Genomic DNA, 17,479 nt, shown 5'->3' with positions numbered 1-17,479 from the left:
CGCTCACTGTGGTCTGGAGTATTTGTGTGGTAGGAACGGTGAATGTCATATACTCACTTGTTCACGGTGATATTATCAGTCCGATTAGCCAACACTGTCTGTCAACGCTCACAGTAGCACATAGTTGTCTGCTGTGGGTGCAGCAGCTGGAATAAAGTCAGAGAAAATCTGTTATTGAGATTAGTGGTGGAGAGTAAGCCGAGGTATTTGCTTTTTCACATGTAGTTGACAATTCAATCTTCAATTCACAGTTTATGTTTATTTACAAATATTGCTGCAGGTGGACATACACACTGTTCACTGTTTATAGTCCTCAATCAGACCCTCAGAATCAGAATGGCTTTTTACAATGTAACCTGTGTTCGATCCTACCTTTAAATCTCCATTTTCTATGTCTTAAAGGTTTTATAAGTGTAAGCTTAGGAGAGTCAGAATTACACAGCCTCAGTTTTCTTTGGTTGATTCTTTTTAACAAACTTTTTCAACCAGAGATTCAAAATAGAAACTTTATTTTACTCAGACTTTCCACAGCTCTTTGTCCTGCAATGTTCACTATAAATGGCTGCAAATTCAAATTCTAAGCACTGGGTGGCAGTATGTTTGAACACCACAACCTGAACACATCCAACCTTTACCAGGAATGAGACATAGCACATAACAGCACCCCCTCACTATGAATGAACAAGACTAAGTATTGAGTTTTTAAAGGAAACTGTATCCCACTCAGTGGGCTCTAGTATTGTGGGAAAATACATCTTGCTGCAATAGTTTGGCCTCCTGTCTGTCAATGTTGATCAAAACGGCACTTCAGTGACACCTGGTGGTATAGTAGTGTTGTTATGGAAACACACAAAATTAAGAGATAAAATAAATTTTTATTTTGGAAATATTAATGATTACTTCAATATCTGGCTGTTAGAAAAAAATAAGAACCTTTAAAAAGTTACAATAAAATGAGAAAAAGATTTTATTGGAGCAGATGATATGAAAGTTAAGTCAACAGGTTAATGTAATGATGTCATAGATTATTCTTAGAAACGGAGTGGTGACTTGACATACATATATACACATCACTAGATGCCTCCTGCAACGTAAGGATCTTGCCTTTATATCATATACATATACCTTCAAATGCATATTGTTTTGTCAGCAAATACCACCACCTAGTGTCGAGTGTTTGAAACTGCAGCCAGTCGTTTACAAACCACACCAAAAGTTAGTTTTCACTTGTTTTAGCACCAGGGTTTCTTCATTTTTTTGAAAGACTAATGTTAGCTCAGTATATTCCAGAGAGAGAAATATGATGTTTCTTCCTGTAGCTGAAGCCTCACATTAATGGACCATTCACCTTTGTCTGGGCTTACTCAGACCTGGTGTATCAGGTCAGTGCTGTGGTGGACAGCTGTACCAACCCCAGCTGTGAGAATGAGGATCATGCCAATTCTGTGGCCAAGCGGGCTTTGACAAAGGCCTGAAGTCATCTCAGACTTCAGATAGATATGTCAGTGTTTGCATGTGCATGAAAAATATATTGGATAGAAAGACTGAGGTTTAAATCTGTGTGTCACATCCTAATATTGTGCACCTATAGCAGTGCTGTCTTCATTCATTGTGGCGTTACATGTGCTGTATTGCCATACTGACTGTGTCTGCTATAACTTATCTGTGTTTCTATAAATACTGTGGTTCTGAGCTGTGACTCTTGGCAGTCTGTGCATAGAAGCTGGTGTGTCCTACACCTTGTTAAAGTGGGTTCTCTTTAAACTAACACAGGCTTTGAACAAAGTTTGCAAGATATTGAATCATTCTTGTGTGTGTGTGTTTGTTTTTTTATAGGGGACAAGGACATTTCCCACCTGCACTCACCACAGTTTGTATGGTTTATAGACTTCTACTGTCCTGAAGCTGAATGCTCTGAGCACCACAGTCTATGTTGGTGTGTCACTATAAGATTTTTAAAACCACATTATTTTATGCTATAGAAAAATATCAATTGCTGATAGAAAAAGCTGACATAAAAATAAAAAAAAAATTCAGTTCATCTATTTGCTTATTTATGCTCTCTTCCCTGTGAGGGACGTTTTGATAGTGGAGTGAGGGGTTCATTAGGTTATTACAGCATCCTATTTTTGGGTTTACTCATTGTACATCCCAGATAACAAAGTCTGAGAGCTCTTCTATGAAAGCTAATGGGTAAACAAAATCTCTCTGTTTGCTGCAATACGGCTGTAGTGGGTCTGCTCTCTGGTGATGACGGCGGGGCCTACATGGAGGAGATCAGCCACCTGAAACCAAAGAACTGATTGTGGACTTCAGCTGGAGGTAGCAGAGGAACTACACCCCAGCAATAATCCCACATCAGCTCCAGTCCGGTCATCTCAGTTAATATTTGACAACTTTGCATTTAGTAAAGTAACATCAAGGCATAGCCGTCATTTAATGCGTGCGCGCTCCCGCATCCGGCGACCCGCTTGGTCGTGACATCACGCGCCTCTACGTGTGAACGTTGAAGTGTTCCCGCCTCTTGCGGGTGATATTGAGAAGTTGTCAATAAATCAATACATAAGGACTGGCAACATAGTAAGTCACACGCTTATAATACTTCAGTCCAGCGATTTGTCGATATTCAGGGCCCACTAACGGTTGTTGTACGGTTTTAAAGATTTTTAAAGGGTGCGTTAGCCTTCTGTTGAGCTAGCTAAAGGGCTATCAGCTAGCCGGTGTTAGCTTGTCGACAACTCCTGACTTAAAGCTAAATCTGCGTCGAACCAACGGAGTATCCCCGCGTAGCCCGGCGAGGCGAATTGTAAATAGGCGTCTTGACATTTGAACCCGTCTATAACCTGGATAAATGAGAGCATCCGGGTTATAAACGGAATCAATGAGAGCATCCACAGACATTTGAACCCGTCATTCAGGGTAAGGTTGTTGCTGTCTGATATAATAAGTCAGTGTAACGTTCACTACAATTGAAGGTATCTCGGATAAAATATTTAGAAGTTGAGGGCTGTTTCAGTAGTATTATGAAGACATTTATGTTTCCCTTTTTCTTCACAGTCATTTTGGAAAAGTAATTCTACAAAACAAGAATGGCATCTGCCGTGAGCACACAGGTAGGAATCTATGCTGAATCTTTCCAGTTTTGCTGTGCCATGGTCCAGTCTTAGTCTATCGACTAAATTAGTTTGTTAGGGGAAATATTTTATAGATTTTCTTTGTTAGAGGAAGACTTTTAATGCAAGGGGCTACACTTTGCATAATTAAAATATTGGCTCTCATACAGTGTATTTGTCATGCTTTAATTTGAAGCCAAGGTTTCCACTTCAAAACAATCACAAAAAATGTTTAACAAGCTTACTATACTTTCAGACTCCCCTAAACACAAACAACATTTTCCAAAACACAATGGTGAAATGGTGAAAAATGTATTTCACTGCCCATTTATTTCCATTCATTTGTTTTGATCAAAGAAAGGCTGTATTCTGATTAATACATCTGACTAAAGGCCTGAATCTGAAATGGTGTCATTCAAAATTAATGTTCTGAAATTTCTGAAATTTTACCATGGACATTAAAAGGGTTAATAAAGTTGGGACAACAGTGGCGCAGTGGTATAGCAGGGTTGTCTAGTAACCGGAAGGTTGGTGGTTCAATCCCAACTCCTCCCTAGTGTGTTCTTGGGCAAGACACTTCACCCTAGCCTGTGGCACACCTTGCTAGTCATTGTATGACACTGCTTGGCAGCAGCTGTAAAGAATTTCCCTCTGGGATTAATACAGTATCTAAAAAAAAAAAAAAAAATAAAAATGCAGTTTACATGTCTGTTGTTGATGTAATATAGTGGTAACCGCATTTTTAGTGTACTTATTTTCTTTTTTGTGTGCAGTTGGAGAATGCCATTGATGCAGCGTTAAAGAATGGAAATGTCCAAGCACTGGAGGCATTTTTGCAAGTGGATGTAAACAAAGAGACCCCCATAAAATGTTCCCAACAGTTTCTCAATAAATTGGACACATTTGTTATCAGGGTGAGCTCAAGATACTACTACTAATACACAATGACGTGCTGTTGTTTGTGAATTTTAACTGCAAGTAGAGTAATATAAATTGAAACTGTATTCATGTTAATTAGAGTTTGGACCAGAAAGATCCCAAAGCAGCCACTTTGGGCCTTTCCAGCCTCTGCCGGTGTGGAGTAAACTTTAAACTCACTAATGGAGGTCAAGGACTACCTGCCCTAATAGGTCAAGGCTTGATCAAGAAGATGAGTATTCATCTATATTTATACAATATGTAAATGCTGTAAATCTTTGTAGTTATTCATCAGATGTGTTTTTGTGTACATGGTGATTTGGTTTGAAAAATGCCGGCAGCTGTGGATCCGGTGTGGCCAACAGTGGGATGAGACTTTGTTGACACTCTCTGAGGACTTCTTAAATGCCCTGACGGTGAGCTCACATCTAAGAGTAAGCAGATATGACACAATATGGTAGTGTACCTAATGTATGTGTTTTGTTTTTGCTTCAGGTGGTTCATGAGGCATGCAAAGAGGGTTTGTTTGGACTTTTCTTTATTTGCATTTCATCACCATATAATATTAAGTAAATATCTCTGATTTATAGAGACTGCATTAAAATAATATCATGCTAAAGTAATTTGAGCCCACATTTAAATCACACATTTTTAACTTGGTCTCCTTTAAAGCTGGAGTCACAAAATGTCTTTTGCAGGAACATACAAAATCACAGAGTCCTTCCTGTATCCTGTTGGTGAATTATCAGTGGATTCCAGAATTTACATCCTAATCAAGAAAGAGGTTTAAAATAGTTTTTTAACCTCTTTTTGGGAATAACATAGAGAAAGTTAGATGTTTTTGCACATGTATTAACTTTGTTGTACTGTTCTATTAGGCAATTCGTACACTCAACTTTATTTTGGACAAAATCCCAGTGGAGCTTAAAAAGAAGAGGAAGATCCTAACGTCACAGGAGGCCTCAGATATCAGGTATGTCACAGCAATTGTTTGTTGTAAACATTAATGTTACATTATCCACACACTGACACTCCTGTCAATGTTTTTCAGGTTAAAACTGGCAGGTGAAATATTGGAAGGTGGTGGTAAGTTTAATGACTAGTACAGTCTCTCTTCAATCAGAGGCACAAAAGAAACTGCACAAACTGCACTATTTTGTTTTAACCAGATTATGACTTTCAGTCATCTTTGATGGAGGCATTGTGCAGAATGGCCACACCAGCTCAGAGGAGAGAGCTGGCAGATCGATGGTTCAGCATGGGACATGTAGCCAGTGCATTTGCCAAGATCTGTGATTCAGAGTTTGAGACAGTAAAACTATGTTCATTTTACCATTTGGATTTATGTTCTGATCTACCATTATGGCAATTATAAAAAAATTAATAACTCATACTTAAAATTTAATGGAAATGTGTGTGTGATTGTAGGGTTGCCGAAAGTTTCTGAATATGGTGAATGGGATGCAGGGGGACAAGAAAAGGTTTGATTACCATAGTTCAATGTTGGTCTCTACATGTGTTCCTAGGATTAGGCAGGGAACCCCTGGAGTGTGTATGACGTAAATACTAACTAAAAATGTTTTCTCTTTGTTACAGAGTGTATTCTTATCCTTGTTTGGAAGTTTATCTGGACAAGTTTGAGGTCAGTAGCAGCAGTATTTCTATGACTAAAAGTAAGAAATGTGAAAATATTTGTAAGTCTATGGCAATCTTTAATAGAACTACAATGAAATTTTACTGTAGTGTTGCTCTTAAGGTTGTTGGTTTGTTGAAAAGATTATGATTATGTTGTCAGCTGCTAATGCCCGTGGATGAGCAGCTTGAGGAATTTTGGATTGACTTCAACCTTGGCAGTCACAGCATCTCTTTTTACTTCTCATCAGCTGATGAAGAAGAGAAGGTACCTTCATACATACCTAAGATCACAAATGCACAAAACATTTGTATTTGTGGCACATAATAGCAAATTATTTTTCTTGTTAGAAACAGTGTGATTTACTTTTCTTATAGGGAAGCCACTGGGAAACATTATGTATCCATGAGAATGAAGTCCTCAGCTACACTGTCACAGGTATTGAGTTAACTCAGTGATTATTTTTGTTGGTAATTTCAGTATTAAAAACAAATAAGTGATCTGTGTTATGGTATCATCCACCCATTTTATTATTTTCTAGATATATTTCTATGATTAGAGCACATTATTGAAGAGCATACAGATAATATCTGCTGTTGATTTGTATGTGATTTAATGAAGACGGTTCTTGATCTTTAGAAAAGGGCAAGAGCAAAGTCCTGCAGATAAAGCTCTCAGAGATTGTGGTTGTTGGTGCAGTGGAAGGATCCAGTCTTACCATCCATTTTAGCTCCTCTCTTGACATTCTGCAGGCAGCTCATAATGTCTTTGGACACAGCAAAAGCAAAGTAGGGATTTATTACTTTATTACCATTACGATGTCATTTCATTTTTAATTGAATCTAGCACATTTTGTTTGTTGTTTCACAGCATTATATAAATGTCTGGTAAATGACTACAAAAAGCTTAAAAAAGAAACAATTTTAACACAGTGAATATGTTTTGTGTATAAGCAGAGTGTTGACTAAAATCATGTTTGATTAGAAAGTTGTGGAAGAAAATGGTAAAAATGGAATAACATTAACAAATGTCTGCTGTACCAGGGAACATCTGTACTATCTACATCTAAAAGTATAATGGATGAGAACATCACCCAGGTAACCACAATTTGCCAACATATATCACTGTAGAACTGTAATTTTTATAATTATTATTATAATTTTTGATCACCTCTAAAATTAATGTGTATTGATTTTTAGATGTGGTTAAATTGAATTAATTGAAATTGTACTGGACGTTCTGCCTTTGTAATTATGTTTAAAATACTGGATCAGGAATGCCTTGAACATAAAAAAGGAAAGCATGATTTTGACTAATTGTGGTACTGCATGCGATTGTTCATGTAGATTGTTCCAGAGAGCCAGCTTTCCCTTGGGGAAAGTAAAAAAAATACTACCCCTGATGTTTTTCAGGCCTCTGCTGCACCCAAAAAGGTAAAAGGGTTGTATACAATGTCAAACATGTAGAAGTTAAGTATAGTAACTTTTACCATAGCATACAGGTTTGTCAGTAATAATGATCTTTTAAAGTTCTGTAACATGATAAATGCACATTGCATTGCCTCTAACTTACTCTAAAGTAATTTGATTTAAAAAATGTAATGCATTATCCCCACACAACTGACTTAAACAATGGATTGTTTGAAGGAAGAAAGATAGGAGGTGACTAGGAGTACTTAAAATGAAAACACTGAACATTGAAATGCGTCACATACCCATTCTCACTGCCCATCCAGATGGCGGCCCCGCCCAAGAAGAGGATTTCAGAGCCCATCAGCTGCATTAGTGGCAGTGCAGGAAGTGTGCACTGTGGCAGTTCCCTTTTTGCTGTTAAGCCATCAAGTAGGTCACACTAGAAACTGTCAAGTTGCACTATAATGGTTTTATCTTCATGGTATCATATACATGCGATTACTTGAAGTCTGAAATTTTCTATCATTTATAATGAATTTTCACTCTTGAAATAATTCCAGGGCATCCACACTGTTTTAAAGATTACACTGTTTTGTAGTGGAAACACAAATTTGATTGTTCTGTAAACTTGTTTTTGCGGTTCAGGAGGTAACTTGCTCTATCCCACCGAGTTCCCTGTAGTTTGAGAAATAAACGGCTTACTTAATGTCGATGACTATAAATGAATGTCAGTTGTCAACCAAAACACATATTTTTGTCCATTCCTAGGCACTCACACAAAGGGCAAAGATAAGCCATCTCTGGACATGGTTCATTCACATGGGCCAGCTCCTAAAAGAAGTGATGTCACCACAACACTTGCAGTGAGTGTGAAAGAGCAGGTATGACTGAAAACTGAGTATATGTTATGCATGCACTACATACACACACTTTAAATATTCTTCAGTGTGGTAGATCTCTACAGAGCACAGCCTCCATAAAGAATCAGGCTGACCAAGAAAATGTTTATAGTAATAGTGCACCTTTTTTTCAATGATACATTTGAATTGTGGACATAATTGTGTTTTTACCTGTGTGGTGATGAAAAGAGTTAGCGCATGCGAACTGAATGACAGTACCTCGGAATGTCTAGTGGTGTTCTCAGTTTCCATAACCCTTCGCTTCTCTGATGACAGTCTATTACTTAAGTCATTTTGAGCATTTAAGTCTATAGCCTTTCAATGCTTTTGCATTCATAAATTAAGCTTGGAGGAGCCACAAATGTCCAGTTGTCCTGCTTCAAGTTCTTGAATGAAAGATGACCTGGATGACAGAGCTGCATTAACATACATATTAAAGTTCTTTATTGATGTGTTGAATCTTATAGGATGGCCCTGGATGTAATTTATATTTTCTCAAAATGTACTGCATAATTCAGTTACATATGTTGTCTATGCCTGTCCTTTAGAACATATCACTAGCTGAAGAAGTGGTTCTTACTGGAGATGGAGAGGAAAACTCTCTGGGTATGTGGTTCAGTATTTGGACTTGGCGCAAAAATAGAATTGCAAGGTTACTCTTCAAACTGTTAAACCTATCCATGATCTTTTTACTACAGATAGTAATTTTGTGCCAGATACCCAACACAGAACAGAGAGAAACACGTAAGTACTGTAAATCTTCCATTGTTTCAGTAGAACAACAGTCACCATGTGTCGAAGAAGAGTATGTCTAAATATGCTAATATATTGAAGTTGCAGATCTTCTACCTGGAGCAAATTGTCAGTTTCTAAAATGCTAGTGACACCCACACAGAAAATCAGCTCTCTGTCAAGCTCTGGTAAACAGTGGCCCCAAATATCCCTGAGTTGTTACTAACATTATGCATATTTTTTTAATAATTCATTTATTTATTTATTTTATAGTGCGTCAGCCTCATTTGGCAAGACAACAAGAGCCCCACCCATGCATAGCACATGGGTCGCCAGTGTCAGACTCTAGCAGAGTCCGCCAAAAGGAACTCCATTCTGAACTCATTCAGCGTCTCCAGCAGGGCATTCATGAGAGGACCCAAGAATCTACAACTAAGAAGCCAGTTGCACTACAAGGAAAAATCCTGAATGGGGACTCTAAAAACAGAATCTCAGGAGACCTGTGCAAGTCCTCATTGTGTACTCCCAAAGTCCAGCATGCTGAAGGAAATGCCCCTGGCACAGGGAAGAGTAGAGACCATATGATGTTTAAGGCAGATTTCAATCCAATCAAAGCTTCAGTTAAGGCCTCTGTAACTGAAACTCTGCAGGAGAAAATAACACCCAACATTAACACTGAAACTAAGAGACCCAGTTCAAGCAAATACAAGGTTTGTATTTGGTAACTTTTAGAGGTTTTTTTTTTTAATATTTGTCTAATGGTGTAATGACATTATTTTTCTTTCTACCTTGTCTACTCAGAAAGACACAGGACTTGCAAACACTATAGTGAAGCTCATCTCTAGCCGCTATGAGATGAACAACGAACCCAAAGAAAAAAAAAATGCGAAAAACAAGATTTTTCCACTCTCCAACAGGTATACACATGTTTAACTGCATTGTGTTCTTCTGTAATAAATGAAAATACTACATTCCTGGAATAAGGGTCATTTACGGTTTGTTTTTTCTTCCAATCTTTAATAGGAGCTGGTTATCAACTGATAAAGTAAGTAGTCATCATTTCTTGTTAACGTCTCAGCTTTTCTTGGCAAGAGACCTGCATGTTTTGCTAAAACTTATTTTATCCATTATAGAGAGACATAAATGATGCTGTTAGCCTAATAAAATCCCACAGCAAAACCGCGAACAGTTCTGTCAGATCAAGGTAATACTTTAGTTCAAAGACAGTCATTGATTTTCAGTGCATCTAGGGATGCATTTCATCCTTTTTTCTGTTTTACAGAAAAGACATTTTTGCATTCCATGTTGATTCACCATTGAGTATAACGGTAAATGGAAACTTTTATGGTTGATTATGGGTATTTTGTATCATCGAATGTCATACTTGAGTGCTTATAAGTGTTTTTAAAGTGTTTAAACTCAGTTTTATTGTCTTATAGGAAGGAAACAAAACCGTTGCTGATACACTTGCTTCATCACGCAGGTAGGTCAGATAGTTTGTGGCCAAACTATTCAAACTAATGGTTTATGACAACTTTCTATTAAAACCTACAGATTTTTTTTTTTCTCCCCATATTTGACCTTAGCACACAGAACTCCTCAGGACTCCTCGACACAACTAATAAAAAATGCCCTTTGTCAAAGGTATACCATTGTATGTTTTTTTTATAGTTTTATAGTTATAGTTTTTTATAGTTGTAGAATGTGTCACTTCATGTTTGTTGAACTGTGGAAACATTTTGACTATCTGTCTTCTGTCGTGTGTAGCAGAAGAAGCGATATGTGAAAACACATCTGTTCAGTGACACAGACACAGAAAATGCCTCGACAGAGGTCAGTTGGCTGAGAGCGTCATCCAGGAAGTCTAAACCCAGAATTACCAAATACTCCAAGCAGATGCTGACAAAGGCAAAAGCTGTGCCACCTCATACTGGACGTAAGCCGCATGCTTCTAATTTAGAATAAAATCACATAAATGCTGAATGTTGATGCAATTATTTAAGAATGGTGATAATCCCATACGTTCTTTTACGGCATATGATTTCCCAGAGTTACTGCCATCCTCCCCAAAACCTGTATGGAATAGTACCAAATCCAGCTGTAAGGTAAGGGAGTATTCTATTCTTTTTTAGTATAGTTCAGTTTAGTGTAGTTAGTAAATAATATGCCATAAATGTAAGATGCACTCCCCTAATCAGCCACAGTGTGTCATTGTTTTATCAAAAGATGGTGAAAGCACTGGATCAGCCAAGGAAAACCTTGAAGCCTGAAGCAGCATCCAGGACACCACATATGGCTGTCTATAGACCCAAAAGAGCTGCAGCCATCTCTACCAAAAGCTACAAGGAGCCAGATACTGATGACAGCCTGTCAGAAGTGGCGGATTCTCCTACTCGCAAAAGAGAGGTAGGATATGCTTTTTTATTTTTTTTTTTAAACATGCATAACAATTTGTCTTCTTCTAAATGTTTCTAAATAAGTAACAAATGACCTTCTTATTGTACATACACATGTGTGTGAGGATAAATTGGCCTGATCAGAATATTTTATCAGTAAACTGTTTTTTTGATATTAACGATTGAAATAAATTTGGTCATAGTCAACCTTACAGTAAAGCTGACATCTCAAACTCCATTAGGCTTAATGACCTATGTTGTGTGTTGTTGTGTGGCAGATAACATCACACTAAACACTGTATTAAAAATTGACTGCTACAGCCTGTGCTTTACTTTCTGACACTTACACCGCTTTTCACACAAGCATTGCAGTTCTGATATATTCCAGTAGAGCTGTAAGTGAGAACACAGATGGCTATTTCAGTCTTGCCAGACATCAGCCTGATTTTTACCCTGTATAGCTCATCAGTGTATTCATTGTGATGTTCGACTGAACTGATGTGTGAATAGAAAATAACTTGTCCGTATTGTAGTTTTGATGGCAATACAGAAAGCAGTAGTGGTAATGACGCTGTAGTGCATTTCTAAATAATAATAAAAAAAAAATATTTGTGTCCCTTAAATTAGAACTCTGATCATCTGCAAAATACTGGAAAGACAAATGAGCCTCCTCTCATAAAGACAAAGAACACTGCTAAGAAAAAACTGGCCAGCTATATGAAGCCAGATTTAGAGTGTGTATCAGAAAAGCTACAGGTCAGTAAATTTAGGTTGTATGCTGCCAAAAACATTTGTACCTGACTAGAAAGAAAACAGCACCACTGGTGCATATTGTACAGTAAAGAACAGTCGGGCTGACTGATCTGTGGCTCTGTTTGCATGTGTGTAGTAGAACCTTGTATTGCCTAACTTACCTGTACCATAGTTCCATAGTTCTGCTTATGTAGATGCAGCATGTGTGCATTATAATTTTACAGCTGCAGAAATAGTAAACAGTGGCAGCATTATTACATTCTCTTTTATTTAAATAACCTGCCAACAGAAATATTTTGTTTACCAGCAGCAGAGGAAAAATGAGACCTATTCAGAGGCTCCAGAGAAGAAGAGAAAAGGCACTTTCTCTGAACAAACCACAGGACCAAACTACAGGAAAGGAGAGTGCGACAACCAGTCAAATTTGAAAAAGCCAGCTGCTTTGAAGGTGGGACATTTTAGCTTACATTTTGGATTGCATAGGCTTTGTGAAAGATTACATTGATCCAGTGATACTATTTTCTGTAATGGTTGTTTATTATTAGTCTGTTTTGGAAAAAGTCAGAAAAAGTTAAATCACTGCAACGAAAACTATTTACTTAATAGAAAATTATCATATACAGGAACAGACAAATTTACTTAGGTACAGGTGTTGACGTTTCATTGTCAAAGCTGTGTAGGCAAACATGTTGTATTGTGTGTAGTAGTTCAAATTGATTTATTAAAGAAAAAATACATAGCAGTAACAATGATCTTGTTTGTTGTGGTTCTAAATAGGGTTTGTGTTTGATCAAGGATTAACAGAAACACCTTATTTTTCAGCAGCAGAAGTTGAATACGAAAAACGCCATCACTGCCCAAGAACAAATGAAGGAGTCCTGGACCTCATGCCAGACCTCTTCTTGTCCATCCCCTCCTGTCATTGAGAAAATGAGATGTAATACTCTTTGTGGAGCTACTCACCAACTTCAGCTAGATAACAGTCACTTGACTGCTTTGACATTAACTTATGCCTTCTCAGTGTTTCAAGTTTGATTAAATTGTATTACAGCAGATGCATATTTAATAGTCCTTTTGTGTGCCTTGGATGTTTTCATTCACAGACATCTATGATTGTTCAGGCTGTATTTGATAAACAGAATATTTCTTACATGTTTTGCAAACAATATGTTTGCACAATTTCATTTTTAAAGTGTTGCATAAAGAACCCATCTGCTCTCCAACCTCTAAACTGTAAATGGATATGTAGAAAAGCATGTATATATTGACCTTTCACTTTCTGTTCAACTTCTAAAGCCAGCTGTATGAACATCTGTGTTTATTTTGGACCCTCACAGCTGTTGAGATGTCAGTCCCAACCTTGGATTTGACCTGCTCCCTTCTCCTTACCCCGCGGGGATCCCATCTTCCTCCCTCCCCTAATCCTCCCTGCCAGGACACCCCTTCACCAGTTATGCAGCTACCCAAGCCTTGCTCAACAGTCAGCAGAAAGGAAAACTGCAACCTGTCGGTCTGTGGTGCAGACAAGAACCGCAGCTCATATAAGACTCAATCAATCCAGTCTCCCTCCTCTCTCCATTTCCAAGGAGGTCAAATCAATGGACCTTCTGCAACAAAGGTACATCACCACTGTTACATACATTCTGTATCAAGGTGTTCATGTCATTAATTGCCTGGTGTAGAGTAACACTTCCCCTCCCTCAACAACCAATTTTACTTCGTCCCACACAGCCTCTGTTGTCGTCCACTGTCATTGAGATGGATAACCCACCCATGCCCTCTCCTCCTCAGTCACCATTCCATAGAGACTCTGTAAATTACAGTCACCAAAATGGCCTCAGTAAAGAGTCTTCTTTATCTTTGGATTCCCTGAGCCAGTCATCTACTAAGTCTTCAATACTGAGTTGCAGAGATAAGAATAGCTCTGTTCTCCTGGCTGTGTCTCGTGAGACAGAGGTAGGCCCTTAATAGCATTTTATTTGTATTTGTTATATTATTAAAACTGTATCACTGAAAGGTCATTCATAGGTTACAAAGTTATCAAACAAAAGACTAACTCATTACTTTATACACTGACAGAATACACCACTCTCTGACCAAGATCTTGCATGTTGTGATTTCTCAGGTAAAATATCTGTTTTGTTCAACTTGTTTTTTGGTCCTAAATTTACTAATTGCTGCATTCTAATCCTATGCCTCCATAAAATAAGGCTAAAATTATATGTCTCTCGTGGTGTCACAGAAAAATCACTTTCCTGTTTGATAGAGAAAATCCTTGTGTTATCATCATTTTATCATGTTTTGGGTTCTGTTACAGGACCCAGCCGCAAGCGCCACATCTCCCTTTCCAGTCATTCTGATGTAGATGAGAAGGAACAGAGGAAGAAAAGAAAGACAAGAAGGCAGAATTCACCTCGAATGAAACCAAGGAAATTGTTCCAGTCCTGTAAGGCTTCGACAGAATGATTGAAATATCAATAAAAAACAAAAACATATTTATATACATCTGCCATTAATCAAACACATAGGACCCTAAATGCAACAGATCTCACCTCTCTCACTTGTATACCTACTTTGTTGGCCTCTACAAGTCTTGATGCAACCTCTTCAGAACACTCGGATCCATTATAGAATGGAGTGCACACATTAAAATCTAGCTTCAAAGAGAACGGCTTGTTTTGTATAGTGTAGAGTGGCTCTATGTTGTCTGCCCCCCCCCCCCCCCCCCCCCCCACACACAGTTGCTGCAGATGGGGTAAGCCGAGTGATGACTTCCTCCCACATTGGCACCAGTCGTTGGAACGCTGACATAGCAGACATGGACATGGATGACGATTTAGAGTTGCCAAGCATCAATGTAAAACCACCTAACCTGTGTCAGCACATGGGCTCTGAGCTAAATAAGACGTTCCAGGTTGGACACTACATACAAATACACATTTATAAATACATTATACATTTATAAATAATTTGGCACTGTATGAAGTTTAGGTATATATACTAATCTCTTATGTATTAGGTTGCTATATTAATATATATTAGACCTATTTTACTTGTATGTCTTGAGCGCTGCACTCTATTTTAATTATTCTGAGTCATCCAGCTATTGTAAAATGTATTTGTGTACAGACCAGTGGTAGGATGACGGAACTTCACAAGCAGTGCATGAAGGCTGTCCAACAGCATGTCTCCTGCATCAACATGCAAGTTACCAAATACAGGTCAGTTAGTATGTAATTGAGCTAACTTTCTCTTAAGGCATTTTCACAAATGCGATATGTATACAGCTCTACCAGGCGATATCTAGAAAATGTCAGGAGTGCAGTACATAAAACAACTGATTCTGTGCTACCATTTTTACCTAATTTGATGACTGAATACCCAAAAATGTGGTTCTTTTATAGAATGGCTGTGGAATATATTAAGTACTTTGTTAGTTCTTTGTTAAAGACGTTTAAGATTTAAGTTTAATTTTAGTATCTGTCTGATATTTCTTTCTTTCTCTATACAGAACCGAGAGGCTTCAACAGGTTCAGAAGGTCCTCTTGGAAGAGATTAACAAATTGGAACAGAATGACACAGAGTTGCAAAGCATGGAGAAGGATCTGACTGTAAGACTTTTTACTATTATTCTCTTCACAGTCTAAGATATACTATGTGTGTAGTGTTATTATTGAAAATATAAAGAACAACACATCTCCATGTAGAACGTTGTGTCAGCTGAGACTGCCTTTATATATAACATGACTTATTCATTAAATGGTGTCTGATCGCTGTCTGGGTTCTTTAACAGATGTTCTGGAAAAATCAGACCATGGCTTTTCATTCTTACCAGAAGCAAGAAACTCAGAGGTGAAAATTAGATGTGTATCTGTTTGACTGGAAAATACATTATTCTTCAGGCTTATTACCATAAATATACCTTACAGCACGAGCTGTTTGGTGAGGATTTAATCAGTGCTCTTTGTATTTATCAGTGTGCCTCATAGGGGTCACCCTCTTTGCATGATTTAATGTTGCTTCACTTGACAACCGCAAGAGCCGTTATTCTTTCTATTAGTCTCTATATATATGTTTTTTTTAAAACCTCATCACATTCATACCTTCCCAGAGTTTGTGGACACACATACCAGAAACTGTGGTAAATGTGTTTCAGAATTCCTTTAAAGTGTTGACCCACCATGAAAGACATGTAAAGAACTATATAACTATTTTGACTAAGCCAACTATTTTGACTCAAACAAATACTGTCCTTGATCCAGTGCCATGCTGTAAACCAGCACCGGTATCCCTCTTTAACTGTCCTTGTTCTTTTTTCAGAAATGAAACTTTGAAGAAGGCAATTGAGAGTACCGCATGTTACAGCTTAGAATATGAAGAAGGAGTTTTCACATCCAAGGTCTGACCCTTAGACCTAAATGTCACAACTATGTGGTTCATTCTGCTCAAGTGTTGGACTGATTTAAAATTCAGTTAGTTTTGACTAAACAATTTTCATAGTTCACAGTTAAATATTTTTAAAGGTCCAGTGTGTAGGAATCGACTAGCAAGAGTATAGCAGGCAGAATCAGCTTTATCTACACTGATGTGTTTTTGTTAGCTTTTCAATCAGTCTAGACAAACACTGTCTCTGAAGAGCACCTTGTTTTGGACATTCTGAGCCATTCTCAGCTCACTTTTGAAATTTAAGAGTTAGGGACAGGCTTTTATGTGCTATATGTGCATCATCACTGTTAAATGCTAGTAAATCATACACACTGGTTGTTCAAGTAGAATATGTCACCTCTGTCTGTCAAGCTGTCTGCCTAGTCATTTTTTTGCCAAGTGGCCTTTACAACAATTTGCTTACCCCATCAAATTACTCATTGCTTGTCCTGACTGTGTCATATTCTGTTACCACTTATATAATCCTGCTGCTCTGCCTGCTGTTTTCAGATGTGTGCAATAAAAAACGACATGAAGTCAGTTCAGGACAGACTTCTCAGTGAAATGGTGAGTAGTCACAGGTGACCATGGAATAGTGCAGAACCATTGACCTGTCTTTTGTTTCGTCTGTGATGTTGCATCCTTCAATCTGCCGGCAGAAAAATGCTGTTTTAAAAGCTCAAAGATAACAGCCAGCATGACAAGAATATAAGAAAAAAATAGATTTTCACAGATGTGTAAGATTTTGAATAGTGTTTTCTTCGGGCTTGTGTACTGTTTTGTAGCTAGGGGAGCAGATCCAGAGTGTGAAGAGAGGACTCTATTCTTTGTTCTTCCCCTGATGGATATAATCGCGGAGGTGAAGTCCTGCCAGAGATCTCACAGTAATGCAGGTTGTGTGTTTTCAGCACATATATGTGCAGTTCAGGTCTGTGAGTTCATAGTTAGTTTTTTGCATGCAGCGTTTATTTTTTCAGGTGTTTTCCATGTGTTAGGATTGTTCTGAACCAGAATGTTTCTGGAAATGTTAAGTAGGGCTGATGTTTGTTATTCATTGAAATGTATAAATAATTAAATTATTGTTGTTATTAAGTACAGGTAATACGCTGTGTGTAACATTTTAAATGCAAACTCCTGATTTCGATGGCTAGCTAAACATTCGTACGTATAGTGGCTTTTTAATTATTTAACTCCTTCA

At 37.8% G+C, this 17,479-nt stretch overlaps 1 protein-coding gene across 1 annotated transcript; it reads left to right on the top strand.

Annotated features, from left to right (window-relative positions):
* Positions 1–2,486: 2,486 nt before the first annotated feature.
* On the top strand, positions 2,487–17,312 carry sycp2 (synaptonemal complex protein 2). The gene is made up of 46 exons (XM_028410667.1): positions 2,487–2,580; positions 3,058–3,113; positions 3,887–4,027; positions 4,132–4,263; positions 4,343–4,447; positions 4,527–4,551; positions 4,730–4,815; positions 4,910–5,004; positions 5,083–5,117; positions 5,201–5,343; positions 5,460–5,512; positions 5,628–5,673; positions 5,827–5,931; positions 6,042–6,102; positions 6,304–6,452; positions 6,708–6,761; positions 7,011–7,097; positions 7,400–7,505; positions 7,845–7,957; positions 8,524–8,581; positions 8,674–8,719; positions 8,810–8,895; positions 8,981–9,417; positions 9,509–9,624; positions 9,731–9,752; positions 9,841–9,911; positions 9,990–10,035; positions 10,147–10,190; positions 10,294–10,351; positions 10,475–10,643; positions 10,757–10,812; positions 10,934–11,113; positions 11,731–11,859; positions 12,167–12,304; positions 12,679–12,793; positions 13,194–13,474; positions 13,588–13,812; positions 13,936–13,981; positions 14,174–14,302; positions 14,598–14,770; positions 14,986–15,077; positions 15,368–15,467; positions 15,650–15,708; positions 16,177–16,255; positions 16,792–16,848; positions 17,067–17,312. Exons 2-46 carry the CDS (start codon positions 3,090–3,092, stop codon positions 17,121–17,123), a joined length of 4,629 nt encoding a protein of 1,542 aa, XP_028266468.1. The 5' UTR covers positions 2,487–2,580; positions 3,058–3,089; the 3' UTR covers positions 17,124–17,312.
* Positions 17,313–17,479: the final 167 nt, after the last annotated feature.

The sequence above is a fragment of the Parambassis ranga genome, chromosome 7 (assembly GCF_900634625.1).
Source record: "Parambassis ranga chromosome 7, fParRan2.1, whole genome shotgun sequence".
Taxonomy (NCBI): Eukaryota; Metazoa; Chordata; class Actinopteri; family Ambassidae; genus Parambassis; species Parambassis ranga.
The sequence above is the reverse complement of the archived record's forward strand: the minus strand, read 5'-3'. Positions and strand labels throughout refer to the sequence as shown.

Bases quoted from the DNA above. Each gene is read 5' to 3' on its own strand.
- sycp2 (XM_028410667.1), top strand. From the start codon at position 3,090: ATGGCATCTGCCGTGAGCACACAG. The intron at 9,418-9,508 runs GTTTGTATTTGG...TTGTCTACTCAG, and splicing joins CCAGTTCAAGCAAATACAAG to AAAGACACAGGACTTGCAAA. The intron at 10,644-10,756 runs GTAAGCCGCATG...ATGATTTCCCAG, and splicing joins TGTGCCACCTCATACTGGAC to AGTTACTGCCATCCTCCCCA.